General features: G+C 40.7%; 2 protein-coding genes across 2 annotated transcripts; one reads left to right on the forward strand and one right to left on the reverse strand.

The window, feature by feature from the left end:
* Positions 1-5756: 5756 nt before the first annotated feature.
* atp23 (ATP23 metallopeptidase and ATP synthase assembly factor homolog) lies at positions 5757-8232 on the reverse strand. Its single transcript, XM_083692532.1, has 6 exons — positions 7875-8232; positions 7593-7638; positions 7213-7294; positions 6956-7093; positions 6659-6742; positions 5757-6551 (listed from the first exon to the last, which is right to left on the reverse strand). The coding sequence occupies exons 1-6, from the start codon at positions 8023-8025 to the stop codon at positions 6348-6350; spliced, it is 705 nt and encodes a 234-aa protein (XP_083548658.1). The 5' UTR covers positions 8026-8232; the 3' UTR covers positions 5757-6347.
* An 88-nt stretch (positions 8233-8320) lies between these two features.
* On the forward strand, positions 8321-14158 carry rpap3 (RNA polymerase II associated protein 3). The gene is made up of 17 exons (XM_083691745.1): positions 8321-8456; positions 8833-8991; positions 9194-9337; positions 9504-9626; positions 9882-10009; positions 10127-10248; positions 10403-10473; positions 10616-10750; positions 10931-11058; positions 11182-11303; positions 11706-11776; positions 11959-12051; positions 12169-12401; positions 12561-12759; positions 13074-13171; positions 13339-13439; positions 13635-14158. Exons 2-17 carry the CDS (start codon positions 8839-8841, stop codon positions 13718-13720), a joined length of 2007 nt encoding a protein of 668 aa, XP_083547871.1. The 5' UTR covers positions 8321-8456; positions 8833-8838; the 3' UTR covers positions 13721-14158.
* The last annotated feature ends 1340 nt before the right edge of the window (positions 14159-15498 follow it).

Below are 15498 nucleotides of genomic sequence, written 5' to 3' on the forward strand. Positions count from 1 at the left end.
AAAGAATGACTCAATGTCAGCTGGCATTTAACACCAAACTGTTATTGATTTTGCTGCTCCTAGGTTTAGTCTTGTTGGTGATAACAAGTAATAGTGTGCAAGGCTTCTAGACATTCCTGTGTCATTGACACTAGAAAAGTGTCTCATCTCAGGCGATCCTAAACCATGCACTTACATGCACTGTCCCGCACTTGCATCTATCGGCTACTCCACTTTCACTACACAGCAGGCTCAAGGAGAAACTTTTCAAGGTCAAGTGTATTCACAGGCTCTGCACCAACTTCAAGCTAATTACCTCCTGCATCAGGGGGCGAACCCCCTCAGAGTGAAACGAAGCAAAGCCATGGGCTGTGGTTTCTGCTGTGCCTCCTCTGTGGACCACTGGGACAGCCCTGTTGTGCACAGCAGAGGGGCCTTTTACTCATGCTGACCAAACGTCAGTCTTTCTCAACTGAAGTCCCAGTTGAGAACTCATAGGGCTTTCTTATTACTCCAAGACCCAGGTCCTCATAGTGTGTTGATCTGTAAGGCATATATATTCAATAGGGATTCTACTCAACCTCTTTCACCTTCTATCTAAAGTTCTTGTTGTCTATGTTTGAACATTGGTGAAATATGGAGTACTGCAGATGGTGAATTATTCTTTCTCAGCTTTGAACTTGCATGGATTGATCAGTCCACTTGGGTTTGATACTGTGTGTACGTACACTTTCATCATGAACAGAGTCCATCTTCATTGATGCTTGAAAACCTTGCTTTCATTTCTGTATTTTTAATCAATAACATCAGTCATTCGAGGCCAAACGTTGTTTTGCAATTATGTCCTGCAGTATTACTTTCAATGTGGGGGGTCAGGGGGGATGAATCTTAAATCTGCCTCAGGATTCAACGAAAGGGAATACAAATGCATTACCAAATACTAATGACAAAAACACCTCGTTTGGGGAGAAAAGTTTGTCAAGGTCACTGGAGTTAGCTGAAAAGATTCATTAATGAGCACATGGCTTGCGGAGAAACAGCAGCCTTGCTCTTCCCCCAGGATATTGTCCAATGGTTGTTATGCTAATCGCTTAATTAATACCACGCATACCATTAGCAAAATGAAGATTCAAATGCCAGCAAACATTAATTACTGCTGAAGAACGCATTGCATTTCTGCCATGAATGTTAACAGTCTGCCAAGAGTCATTTATTACAATTATTTTCATCTATGTCATCTTGTGACAGTAGCCCTGTTTACACAGAGGCATGTCCCGGCAATTTACCAGTAATTTACTGTTACTGTTGTCTGTGTAAACTGGCCTGGGGCAAGGCATGCTGCTAAATCTTTTACCTGTGGCAGACCTATTCATGGTTTTGGTAAAAAGCTGCTCTGGGGCCTGTGTAAATGGGGCAGAGGTAAAATGCAGGTATGCTCATTTGCAATTGCAATGAATTCCACTCGGTCCTGTGCCCTATCCCTCCCACCTCCCCATGCTCCCCAACCCTCCCATCCCACTTTATCTGCATTGCACTGATGTGTGTAAACGGGGTGACCCAGGTAAACAGGGATCAGACAAAAAAAATACTGGAACACCTTTTCTGGCATTTTACCGTTAACTCTATGGGAATAGGGCTGTAGAATGGCGTCCTATGTAATATGCAGTGTCTTATTATCAGTGCATCACTTGTTGTTGACCTGCTTGTGTGTCTGGGAGGGAGGGGGTGGGGGTGGGGGGGTGTAAACATAGTTGTTGGATATTTTGCAGGCTTGTTATAATGTACTGTAGAACAGACATGGAGATGACAAATGAAGGACCTTCAGTAGTTGAGAGGGGTTCAAAGCAGACTGGCTAAGGATGTTTTTCTCTCATTAAAGTAGTTTCATAAACATACTTTGCCAACCTAATTTGTTCGGGAGATTCAACAATTATCAATTTCTCTATGAAACAGCGTGAACACACACTCCAGAGGTGTTTTAAATTGTAAATTGCATCTCAATAAACTGAGTGAATTGAGTGACCTTTATGTTCAAATAAGAACTGTTTCAGAGGTGATTTGCTAATATTTGCCTGCTAGTTTAAAACCTTCATTAGGTTCAAAATTCATATAAAAATACGATGATGTTAATTGGCTCTTCGCCAACCTCTAAACACCTACTTAATTAAATGCCCCACACACATAATTAATTGATTTCAAACCACCATGCAGAGCCAGTCTCTTACAACGGTTACCTGCTGGGAAAGTTAATCGTCAGGTTAGATGCTTAGCCTGAGGTAGGCTTGTGCTGTGAATTATAATGATATCTATTCAATTCATTACCATCAGAGTCACTTGATAGCTTGATTCTTAATCATATCATTATCCATAATTCCACAATTAGAGCACATGGTAATTTATTGTGTATCAGATATATCCTTGCTATTCTGAGTTAATCATTTCCGGTTCTCGGAGGCAGTAGCAGCTAATATTTGTTTTGATGACTGATACTAGCAGTCAACACACTTTGGAGTTGCAAATAATGATTCAGAGCCATGGTGTACTTTTGTATGATTGGGCTGAAAGCATGAAATAACCTAATCTGCTTGTTCTTAAACGAGAAGAACTTGTGCAGGAAAGTCCTCAAGCTGAACTGCATGCTGAAATAGTGGTCCTAGGTATCCCTGTGAACTGAGTAATATGTAGGGATATTAGAGGATTCAGGAAGCCATCTTTAGAGATGCACCCTTGTCCTCAATCATCTGAATGTCAATGTCCACCTCAGGCTAAAGAACTGGCACTTTTGGACTCAATATATCTTCTTTGTTAGAACTTTTCCCTAGAGTAAGGGCAATAAGGTAGTACAGGACCATCTTGGCCAAAGGAGAGATCTCCAACCTCCCTTTTTTTAATGAAAAATCTCCAAAGATGAAATGTGACAGCAATTTGTTTCCAAGCAGTTTTCCTTTGCAAGGTCATCATCCTCAACAGCATTCTCCTCATCTCTCCCTTTATATCAAGGAGTTGCCTAAAATCACTCATGTCCATTATACACATCCTCCTACTTGTGTATGTTTTACAACACCTATGTGTATCATTTCAATCATATTCCTTATATCACATCGCATTATATTTCATGTACATCCTCCTCAAGGACTGTGTTCTTGTCCCTTGCATATACACTTTCTCATTTTTGCTAAACAGGCAGTAATTGTCTTATAAAGAACATTACTTTGGCAAGATGGTACAGTAGGTAGACAGGCCAGAGGATTTTGAAAGGTACGTAACATTGGCTATTATGTAATTTGTTTGCATCCCCCAAAAACTAATTCTACTAACCCTCCATGTTTAATGACTGCCCTTAAACATAATACATTGTACATGCCAATGAAAATAAATGAGTCACTGGTGAGAATTGGAACAATGCAAAGCTAATTTGGAAGAGTTCCTAATTAAGCCCTAGGCTGATAAACTGGGTTTCACACCTGCCTCTTCAGAAGTAAAATTCCTAAAACTTCTCACCAAAAGACAAGGCGTCTGTTTAAATGTCCCTAATGGCTCTCAACCTTAAACAATGCAAAGCTAATTTGGAGGAGCCTACTTTAGTCCTAGGTTGGGTTTCCCACCTGCCTATACAGGGCTACCCTTGCCCAAAAGAATTGTAAGAACACTGCAGTACCAACTTAACAAATTAGTCAATGCTTCAAAATGTTAGGATTCTTATGTCCATGTGATGGACACTTTTTAAGACTTCCTACAACTTCTCACCAAAAGACAAGTTGTCTGTTTAAATGTCCCTCATGGCTCTCAACATTACACTCAAATATAGAATTATTCAAATTAATCAAATGAGTTCATTAATCCTCTCCAGGTTAATGTGTTGTCCTAGAGTAGATTAGTGAAGTCTAGGGACTGACTTAAACGATGCTGGAGCCTTCTAATGAGAACTCAGTGGGAGCTGCCTGTTTAAATGGATGGAATAATGAGAGAAGATGTTATCTCTGCGGAAACTTCATTACCATGCTGTATCTTACCCTATAAAATCCTTGCAGTCACCTGAACCATGGCTTATTGAAATTGATTCAATTATATGTGTAACAATAAAACTGTGACAGCACTTTCTCCTCAAAGTCTTGATTGAGTCTGCTCATCCTTACTGTAGCTTGAAGTTTAATATATCAAGACTGCCATCCTAAGGATTATCATGGTACTACTCCTATACGGTATGCAATGGTCTTGGACTGTTGTGAATGCAAGCGCCAAACCGGACCATGCAGCACAAGGACATTCAATGGTTTTTAATTGGTGAACTGTAGGCTACTGAGCCAAGTTGTTTGCAGTAATCAAATGTGTGCTCAGAATTCAACTGTATGTTAGTGAAACCCCGTGTCACCATGTCACAAAAAATCATGGTACTCTTAAGAAGGGTAGGTTTGATAAGTAAATAATTCCACAAGTAATTATTTTTGTTTTATTTGAATACAGATGTATTTTCTTGTGTACCATATTCCTGTAAATATCCTCCACTGCTGTTGTTTTCTCATTATGCATTCACCAAACAGTAATCCCCTGCCGGCATAGAAGTGCAATTTTCTGTAAGCTTCTCAAATTAACTTAATCTTCTTTCCCCGTCCCATTCCACCCACTCTCCTTGTTGTTTGATCCCATGTAAGATTCTTGCCATCTGTAGTGCCGTCAGAGAAGCATACATGAGAGACAAGTACAGTCTAACATTCACCCCACCGCACACAATTTCTAATTACAATTCATACTGCGACGTCTGCACTCTTTGCGATATCCTTAAAGCTGCCATATTCTGCAGCAAATGGTGGGGAAGATTATGAGGCTAATTCCCACATAATTTTTCTTCATTAATCAAAGAAGATGGATAACAGATTCTTAAAATGCTAATGTCCAATAAAAATGTCTCCAATGACATTTTACCAAGGAAGTTTACAAGATGGAGAGGTGGTTGTTGCCACCATCTGGGTATGGAAGACTTTTTTTTGGTACTTTTTTTCCTCCACTCACATTTAAAATAGACAGGCCTCAGTCACACAGAAGGCTACAGCATCTGACCTTGCAGTATTTGAAGAATGGTCCAGAAGTGAAGTTCATTCCTTCAGTCAACCAAATATGGTTAACCAATGCTTCGGACCCACCTATTCTATTTGGTTGCCCTTGAGCTAATCAAGGTACAGGCACATTTCAAATCATCCAAAGCATGTCAATGCAATAATGAACAACAGATATGCCCTTGTTGTGTTGACTGATGAATAGAGGAATTAACAAAGATCAATGCATGCTTTATGACAACATGATGCAACAACCATTTCCAAGTTCCTAGAAAGATGAAAATAGACAACATGGAAAATGTTTCCATCTATACATTTGTGATACAATAGGAATTTATAAGATTAATTTGTTAATTTGGATTCATTACGTTTATGCTATGGGACAATCAGTCACACGTTGTTAAATCTGCCTAATATGACTGTGGTATTAACTGATGTAAAGAACACTTTAGTCAGTAATTGTTGTAAAGGGGGCTTCTGAATTCAATTAAGAGTTATGTTCCAATCCATTTTAGTGGTAGAAGATATACCTTGTTATTGTATAATCATATCTTAATAAGCCTATACTGACTGGCCATCAATTAATAAACTCAAGTCTTATTATGGAATATGCACATATTCAGAGATACTCTGGAGGACTGGACATTGTTCTCTGTAACTTGTTATTCAATTCACAGGAAGTAATAAGAGAATAAATCAGAGGTCAAATATCACATCTATTCATAAGAGTCAAATCTTTATTTCAACACAAGTTGACTCTAATCGAGTACAGTACAATCAACTATATTTACAGGGAACCTTCAGATCTCAGTCATTGTGGGTCCACATGGTCGAAGAAGAGAGAGTGGATAGTCCCTCATGGAAATGTGTCCCAAACCTTTCTCTCTTGAAATGAGTTTTACAGGCATCCTACTCTGCATAAACACTTACTTTGGTGGCCAGGGAACGCTACAGAGTAAATACTGTATATATTCCTCTCTGCCAATGTAAAAAAGGATGACAAAAATATTGGGCCACAACTCCTTCACATCCCTTTTTTCTTTTTAACAGCATTAGTGTCTGAAAAGTGTCATAAAAACACACCACTCAATATATCCTTAGATCTATCAAATAAATTTAGTAACAGAGAGAAAGTACTCTCTGAATATTTCCCTTAGGGAGGGGATTTCATACCCATTATCATTTTGGATACAGTCATTGTGCTGCAGGCAGTGGTTTAAGTGGCACCCTGATATAGCCCAGTTTTTGCTAGGATCTTCAGCAAAGCACCATTGGAAATTAAATTAAAAGTTAATTTGTGTGCATATCAACACATTAAAGGTTTGCGTAATATCGATCTCGGTTTTGAAAATCTCTGTAGGCAAACTTGGCATCCTTCTTGCTGTGTGGGATACGGCCGAAAGGCGCATGGTCATTGAAGCAGGTGTCAAATACCTCATCCACCACTTTCTCTGCTTCCTCTCGGCTCACTTTCCTCACAGCTAGGATAGAGCGCAAAGCACGGCCACGAACACATTCCTGATGGGAAGAATGATTGAAATACACACTTAGTTTCACTAGTAAGAATTTTATTTCATTTAAAGTGAATTCATTTCTCTTCTGTGAATTAATCTCTTCTTAGTTACCTGATGGTGTTCCTTGACGCCAAAGTTGAACCTGGATAGTTCATTGGTGAAGGAGCAATCCCCACTGAGATTAGCTGCTCGAATCTGAAAAATAAAGAGCTCAAAGATTAAAAGAAATAGAAGAAAAAAAAAATGGCCTGCTTCAAAATACACCTGATCACTGAGGTACCTGTGGTCATGCCCAAAAAAGTAAAGGAGGTAAACATGGGCACTTGCACAACTCCTATGCTTTTAAATCCAGGTAGCACAAGCAAACACTTCAGGAAAAGGGGTGGGTAATTGCAGGTAAAGTCTCACCTCTGAGCATGCCAAATGCTTGAAGTTGTTGAACCAGTCCACATGTGCCCGGCAGTGGTCAAAGGCATGGATAAGCTCATGCGTGACCACTCTGGTCATGTGGGACTGCTGGTGAATATTATTCTGACACAGAACAATCTGAAATCAAGGACAATGTCATTAGAGTTCTGGCAACTAATACCTTGCTATTTTCATGATCCCCTGTGACAAAAGTGAACCAAGGACAAAGTGAATTTGGTGGTAGCTAATTGCCTTACTTGTGATGATGTTGCATCAAAACCGCCACTGACAGTCCCATCACAGTCTTCACAGGAGAAATGTCTGTCTTTTAACACTGCACTGAAGAGACAGGAGGATAAACAGTCATATTTCACATACTGATGATGACAATGACACTTCTGAATCCTGGGTATATTGTCAGTCTCACAACAACAGATGGTAGCAGTCGTATGTAGTTCTAATGACAGTGTCATGGTAAATAGTCATGATGAGTTCTCCCACAGCAGACCTGAATAAGTTTTACAGGATGAAACAAACCACATAGGAACAAGCTACATATGCAGCTCAGTAATGTATTTGTAATTGCATGAATTATTGTGATTGATAATAAATTAAGATTAGGTTATCTGTGACTTACCACCCTGAACTTTTCATGGCTCCAAGGAGAAGTTTTGCATATGGACCTGAAAGATGCACACTAGTTATTGGCAACATGTTACAAGCCAACTCCATGCATTTATTTGTGGAAATAAGTTAGCTGCTACCTAGCTGTTATTAATTAACGTTATTAACGTGTACAACTATACGGCAAACATAACTCAAAATAGGTTACAGCTGGTATCAACATGTGCTGTTCAGAATGCAATGAATGGAGGATGACAGCTATTCTGACAGCTAGCGAGCAAGAGAGCTAGCTTACTTGTTTCCGTGGCGAATTGTAGCATGACCTGACACTTGTGATTGAAAGTGAGCAGGCTTTCTGCTATTGATCCCTTCTCATATTTGCCCGTATTCCTATCCGGGAATAGGTTATATCCATAGTCCTCCTCTTGTTGTTTACTTTGATCCATTGAATGGACTGTGTGAGTGTCTCGAGAATAGCCACTTTTGCTCGCTAGTACCAAGCTAGGAGCCTGTGCATACGAGAGGTCATTCTCTGTTGTTTTGCGAATCACGTGGTAAACCAGAGGTGAAAGGTTACACGTTAATCGTATTACAATACTGATCTATGGGATACTGCAACATACGGCTAGTCGACACAAAGCATAGGTGTTTTTTCTGATTAAAAAATAAATTTGAAAATGTGAAAATTTACAGCCATTGTTTAGGCATGCGCGAGGCATCGAGGAAAACGCAAAGGCTGCTGGTCCATTGCTGTCATGGCGCCGAGCATAAACAGAAAGCGCCAGTATGGTGACTGGTAATAGCTAGCTATTGATTGCAAGTCATTATTGAAAGTATTAACTGAGAAGTTGCAACTGATCTTGGAAGCGAGAGACAGGTATTTAAAGACTAGTATGATCTACCTAGTCATTCGACAATCTGAATGAGTTGCTGGTTGCTGCTCGCATATAAGTATATTATAAGATGTATCTAACGTTCGTTAGCTAGCTCAGTCAGTTCAACATGCATGTCAACTTGCATTTTGCTAGTAGCTTTATCTTCACAACATTAACAGTTGCTCTGGTTGGCAGAGTCATGACTCATGCTGTTGCTAGTGGAATGTCTGTCGCTTTAATCGCTGCTACTGGCTAGTTTCTATTAGCTAAATCAGTAACTGCTAGTTCAACTAGTAGTTGTGAGCCAGTTAGCTAAGTAAATGGTTGTGTTGAAAGTTGATTGTAGTGTAATGTCTAACTGCTGTATGTCTTTAACAGGCAGGCATGTCTGGGGGAAATAAAGCCATTGAATTGCAACTGCAAATGCGACAGAACGCAGAGGACCTGCATAACTACATGAGAGAACTTGACAGCTGGGAGACTGACATAAAGAAGAAAGATGAACAGCTGAGGACAGGAGACTTTGTCGAGAATCAAGTATGTTAGAGCTATCTGCAACTCGTTTAAATTGTGTACATGTCAATTGTTGATTGCAGCTTTTGCAAGTCTAGCTTGACCCATTGTGTACAGTACAGTATGTTAAACTAGATTATTTAAATGCTCTTTAGATATAATAAAGATTTGTAGTTTGAAGCAGGCTGTGATTACATTGAATCTGTTCCTCTTGTCTTTGTTTCAGAAAAACGTCCCACCTGTGCGAAATAAGGACTACAAAAAGAAGAGAGAGAAAAAGAAATCCACAGACAATAATGCAAAGACTGAACCAAAGCAAGCGTCCAGGATAAAGGCTTTTGATTACCAGTCATGGGATAAATTTGATGTGGTAATGTACTGTTTGTAAATTGCCTGTTGCTTTATTTTGGGTAGTTAATTAACTCTTAATTGGTGTTAGCTTAGTACTCAATGAAAACAAGCCGTTTAAATAAATACTACCACATATAAACATTTTAAAAAGAAACATTGTACTGAACTTTTGTTTTTTTGGTTAGGACAAGGCTTTGGAGTCAGTGGATAAAGAGGACAGCGCAGCTGAATCGAATGACTCTGATTCAGAGGAAGCTGCAGGAGGCCTACATGTTGACCAAGAGGCATCCCTTGCTGAGAAGGAGAAAGTATGGTTTAGCTGTATTAGCAAAATAACTGCATGGAGTGTAATGTGATTCTACACAGTTGTTCTCTGAAATCATATACCCAGCTACTTTTTGGTCTTCATTGTTACTGTAGCAACTATTGCCATGTCATTCTATGTTAGGAGCTGCAACATTCTGCCACCTTATGTCAGGGTTGTCACATTTGTGGAGTACTTTCTCAAAATGTCAGATTTACAGTTAACTTTTTTTTTAATGGAATACTGAACCTTTTTTCAGGGTAATCAGTTGTTTAAAGAAGGACAGTATGATGATGCCATTGAATGTTACACCAGAGGCATGAGTGCAGATCCTTATAATCCCATTCTGCCCACAAATCGAGCCGCCTGCTTCTTCAGACTTAAAAAGTAAGCCACTGTCAGTCTGTTTTCTTTTAAAGTGGGTCCTAAAGTAAGTCAAAACCTGAAATGTTACTCTGTGCTTGGTTGGATAGTGAATGTTAAGATTATGTGTTTCTCTGGTAGATTTGCTGTTGCTGAGTCTGACTGCAACTTGGCTATTGCTCTGGACAGTAACTACTTCAAAGCATTTGCACGGAGAGGGGCAGCTCGAGTTGCCCTGCAAAATTATGAATCTGCCTTAGAAGGTGAGGAGATTATTGACTAAGCTAGTACATGATTAAACATCTTTGTCGAATACCTTTTAAATATTGTTTAATTTACATTTACATGTGTTGATTAACTAACTATAGTTACTAGATATAGATAACATTTTGTGCTTTGTCTCTGCTACATTACTAGATTATGAAATGGTTCTCAAGCTGGATCCAGAGAACTTGGAGGCACAGAATGAAGTGAAGAAAGTAAAAGAGGTACTGTAATACCTGTTTGGCATGAGATGTTGGCTGTTCTGCCTCTTTGTATTCCTCTCAGATTTTCTTCTCTCTTTCATTCTCTCTCTCTCTCTCTCTCTCTCTCCCCCCTCCCCCTCCCTCCCACCCTCTCCCTTTCTAGCTCCTAGCCAGTCAGGGTGGCAGAGAACCAACCCAGCAGGCTACAGTGGTGGATCCCCCTGTGATGGATGCCAAGCAACAGAAGCTGATAGAGGAACAGCAGAAAAGACAGGAGGCGGTGGTGCAGAAAGACAGGGTAGGGCACCCAACACGTGTGAAGGTTACATGTACACTGGGTCCCACTGACTGTCCAAGACATGCTGTAGCTCTGAAGTCAAAACACAGCTGTAGCATAAGCAACAAACATTCTTTTTCCAAATGCAACTCTTCTAAAGGATAATTAAACCACCGTACTAAACTGTCTTGACTCTTTCAGGGGAACGCATACTTCAAAGAGGGAAAGTACGAGGCAGCTGTCGATTGCTACACCAGAGGCATGGAAGCAGACAGCATCAACGTGCTCCTGCCTGCTAATCGAGCCATGGCCTACCTGAAGCTGCAGAGGTAAGCAGCAGGGAAGGGGAGTCAATATTGGATACGTGCAAACTCTGTTAAAAAAAAAACGCTGCATGGATTGTATGTAGCGGCTCAGCGTCCTCCCATCCAGCTGCTTCATTCTTTATTCAGGTATAAAGAGGCGGAGGAAGACTGCGGTACAGCCATAGCCCTGGACAGCACCTATTCCAAGGCCTTCGCCCGCAGGGGAACAGCCAGGGCCGCCTTGGGTCTGCTCACTCAAGCTAAAGAAGGTATTGTACACAGGCCTCCAAGATGAGAGTTGCACGATATACAAGGAAAGGAAACACTCATCAGCATGTCAGAAACCATTATGTTTAAGGTAGGATTGATGTTAGTGTGAAGGCTGTAGCTGTATAGGCTAGTCAACTCTAAATCCTATACGTTTTCATGTCAGGAATGTATATTCTTGGGGTGCTTAGTGGTGTAACACACTAATGCGCTTGCCACGTTAACAAGGTTACTGGTTCGATTCCGACCCTCGACCTATCTTGCATGTCATCCCTCCTCTCTCTCCCATCCTTCCTGTCAATCTCTACGGTCTCTATCCCAGTAAAGCAGAAATGCCCTAAAAACATATTTAAAAAAAAAAAAAGGAATGTATATTCTTTTGTGTTTCATTGTTTCTCTGGTAGATTTTGATGAGGTTCTGAAGCTAGAGCCAGGAAACAAGCTGGCATTGAATGAGCTGAAGAAAATCAACATTGTACGTATTGACTCATTCGTGTGTCTTAACATTTAAGAATACTATGTTGTAAAGTGAATGTGACACTAAAGAAGGGGACTGGAATGGTTACAACAACATCATGTGTTGTGATGACAAAAAGAACAGCTGGGGTTCTTTCAGTTGACACGTCATTGATGCAGCCGATATGTCCTCTCATGTAGGACATGGGCACCAGTGGTCTGCTGGCGACAGAGGAGCACACACTGAGGAGAACAGTTGAGCCTATAAGCAAACCGCTTCATCTACAGTCAACCGTGAGTCACACATTGTGTGTCAAAATAAAAGGAAACGTAACGTTTTCCTCAAGCTGTTTTTTATGTTTACATCCAACATGTCAAGCATGAAAATTAAGTGAATTCATTGTTTCTCAGAAACCTTTGAGGAGAGTGGTTATTGAAGAGGTCGGTGGAAAGGTCCTGGTTGCGGAGGAGCCCTCGGGTGTATCGGCCACAGCATCCGTCCCCAGCATCAGGCCCCAGAAGACCTCCACCACAGACGTCTTGAGAGAGGGTCAGGGTGAGGCCTCGCCACTTTCTACTTCCCCTAGCGCCAAGATCCTGAAGATTGAAGAGATTTCAGATGCCCCTTCACAGACGTCTGTCAAGTAAGGGATACTGTCTTGTTGTTTAACCCAAGCCCAATTCCTCTATTGTTTTGTTGATCCATGTTTCTAGGAAATTGTGGCATATATGATTTTTTTTTTTTTGTTAAAACGTTTTTTTTCATTTGCACCACTGATGATATTTATTTCATGACTCCTCAGTGGTCCCGAGGGGGATGGGCTGAGACGACGGACAGGGAAGCACAGGGAGGAGCATGTCAGTGATCAAACCGAGACACCCACCACACCATCCTCAGCAGGGTCAGAGGTCGTACCTCCTCCCCCCACCAGCAGCTTCCAGCTAGAGGCTGAGCTTAGGAAGATTGGAAATCACCCTGAAGTGATCTACAAGTATCTGAGGGTAGGTGATGGAAAGCGTCACTAACAGAGGATTATTATTATTCACTTAAAAGTCAGTGTTTGTATACTTGATAAACAAATATTTAAAGGTGTGGTCATCAAGTGGAAGTAAACACAGACCTGGCGTTTCTATAGCTACAGTACGATGCAGCTATACGTGGAATTGATAGTTCATGATAGTTCTAGACGGTATGCATCGTGGATTGACTAGAAATACACATGAAAATGTATTTTTGGTAAACTTACCCATTTTAAATGAAAAATCACCATAAAAATCTTTTCTTTTTTTTTTTGTGCCTGGGTGTTCTGTTTCAGCAAATCAAGCCGCAGGCTTACGCAAAGATCTTCCAGAGCTCGTTGGAACCGGATATTCTCAATCAGATTTTAAGGACATTACAAAGTTTCTTCATTACGTAAGTACTGCTAATCTATTGTAGATGTTACCAGTAGCTCATATGAGAGTCATGAGTTAAACGTCTTATGAGTTTTGACTCTTTTGTACTGATGCAGTATAGGTTGGTAGACATTTCGAACGTATCTTATCCAACTGATTGCCATGATGCTGTCAACTCTACTGCAGGAACGAAGAGCCACCACTCATTCTGGAGGTCCTCCAGAGTCTGGCCAGCGTGAGGAGATTCGACATGGCTCTGATGTTCATGTCGACCTCTGAGAAGAAAGGTGCCTTTTCTTATCAGAAAAAATATTATCTTGCATGTTTGTATATTGAACAATGTTTGTTATCTTTGGCCACATAAGCGTCACATTATGTGACTCATCAAAAGAAAACTTGAAGGTGCTTGTTTCTCAGATATGAAGATGTGAAATTTGAAACTACATCAGTTAAACATGTTGCATTGCTTTTTTCCCCCCCAGTTTTACAAGAATTATTTGAGTTTCTTCGCCGATCTGGCTTGGAGGATGTCTCAGTTGGAGCCTTACAGAAGAAATACGGAGTGTGACGCTGACATTTCATAGAGACCTAAGTGGAACATAACCGACATCCACCAAGAACTGAAGAGGCTTTTGACGCTGGCCGAACTGTTGATTGAAGTGGTATATTTGATTGCTCATCAAATAACAGGGCATCAAATTAGCGGGCTGCCATATTTGTAGGTCTATTATAACATTTGATGTACAGTAATGTGACAGAATGCACAGTTTATTTCTATGGCTTAAAATGTGAATAAGGAGAGCTTTTGACAAGTGCAAGCCTTTTGAAATGTTCTTCCATCTCAGCAGTATTTACATTTAAACAGCGATCCTTACTATGCATGGGTAAAACCTGATGTTCAGATTTTGTGGCCGGACAGGACCACAATGAATGGTAATCTCTTCAAATATGCATCTGCTGTATGTGTCTCCGAAAACCCGGAGAGCTGAAATGCTAATAAATACATCTTTTTGTGCTCTTTGTTTTTGTTCTTGGTAAAAGCGAATAGATCCACTGTATTAAGAAGCTTTATCTCATATCAGTTACAACAAAGGAATAATGAGACATTGGGATTGGTTTCATGTTTATTGATGTTTGCTGAAAGTGCAGATAGAAAGTATGGCAAGATGATTTAGGCAAGATATATGGCAAGATGATTTGGGATGTAACTTTGGGCTATAAGTGATATATTTGTATTTGATGAATGCATTGAGGTACACATGGGATATGGGGATGCATTAATGAACATGAGTAAATCACAAATTAATGTATTACTAAAGCTTATAAAACGGGTTCAGAGAAATATGTGATTGCATTGTTCACTCTATCCCTCTGCCAGAAAACAGATGTACTCTTGTCTCTTGACTGCACCCTCAGCATCCACACCAGTGAGGATCTATATGGAAATAAGAGGAGAAATGTTGAGTTGTTCATGGCTGTCTGGGATTGATCTGATATACAGTGAGAGTGGCCCTAATAGTGCTTCACCAACAATTTGGATTTTAATATTGTCACCCAGCTGATTAGAGTATATTGTACAAGAACAGGTTGGTGATTCAGACGCATTGACCTCTTGGTGATTGATATCATGTTTTTATATGCCCCACAACTGGAAACATCTGAATTTGCAGTATTGTACTAAAGGGAAAGACCAAAAAGTGTACATGGCTGTTAACCAGATACTGTATGCACCACAGTTTGAGCGTACCTGTGACACTGAGCGTCTCATTGGACGTGGCTGTCTTCCCAGTGACCGTGTTGTGGGCCTCACAGCTGAAAGACTCTGTGGCCACATAGCGGTTGACGGTTATATCGACCACACTGCCTTGCATGGTTCGACCGTACACATTCCAGGTATAGCTGCAGGAGGGTGAGCAGTGGGCCGTACACTTGAAGCTGGCCTTAACCCCCACCTCAAGTGCATCTGGACCTGAGATGGTCACGTTTGACGGTCCATCTGAAAGTCCCACACAGAGTTAGAGGTTATTTAGCTACTTTTAAATGTACTTTATATTTCAGAATGAGTTGGGTTTTTTCGATGTAATATTGACAGAGTACAAAGAAAGGCCGTTCAAGTTCAACGTCTGGAAAGATCAAGATGACATTCAGAACAGAACGCCAGTAGTCCGTCATCACTGCTGCTCACCCAGTAGCACCACCGTGGTCTCCACAGAGCTGTGGATCTGGGTCACTGAGTTGTACGTGACACACGTCAGGGGAGATTCATCTGTCTGGCTGACAGGTGTGAGGGAAAAGGAGGCGTTCACTCCTACCAGCCTGCCATTGTAGATCCAGCCGTAAGTACAG

Source organism: Argentina silus, assembly GCF_951799395.1.
Source record: "Argentina silus genome assembly, chromosome: 20".
Taxonomy (NCBI): domain Eukaryota; kingdom Metazoa; phylum Chordata; class Actinopteri; order Argentiniformes; family Argentinidae; genus Argentina; species Argentina silus.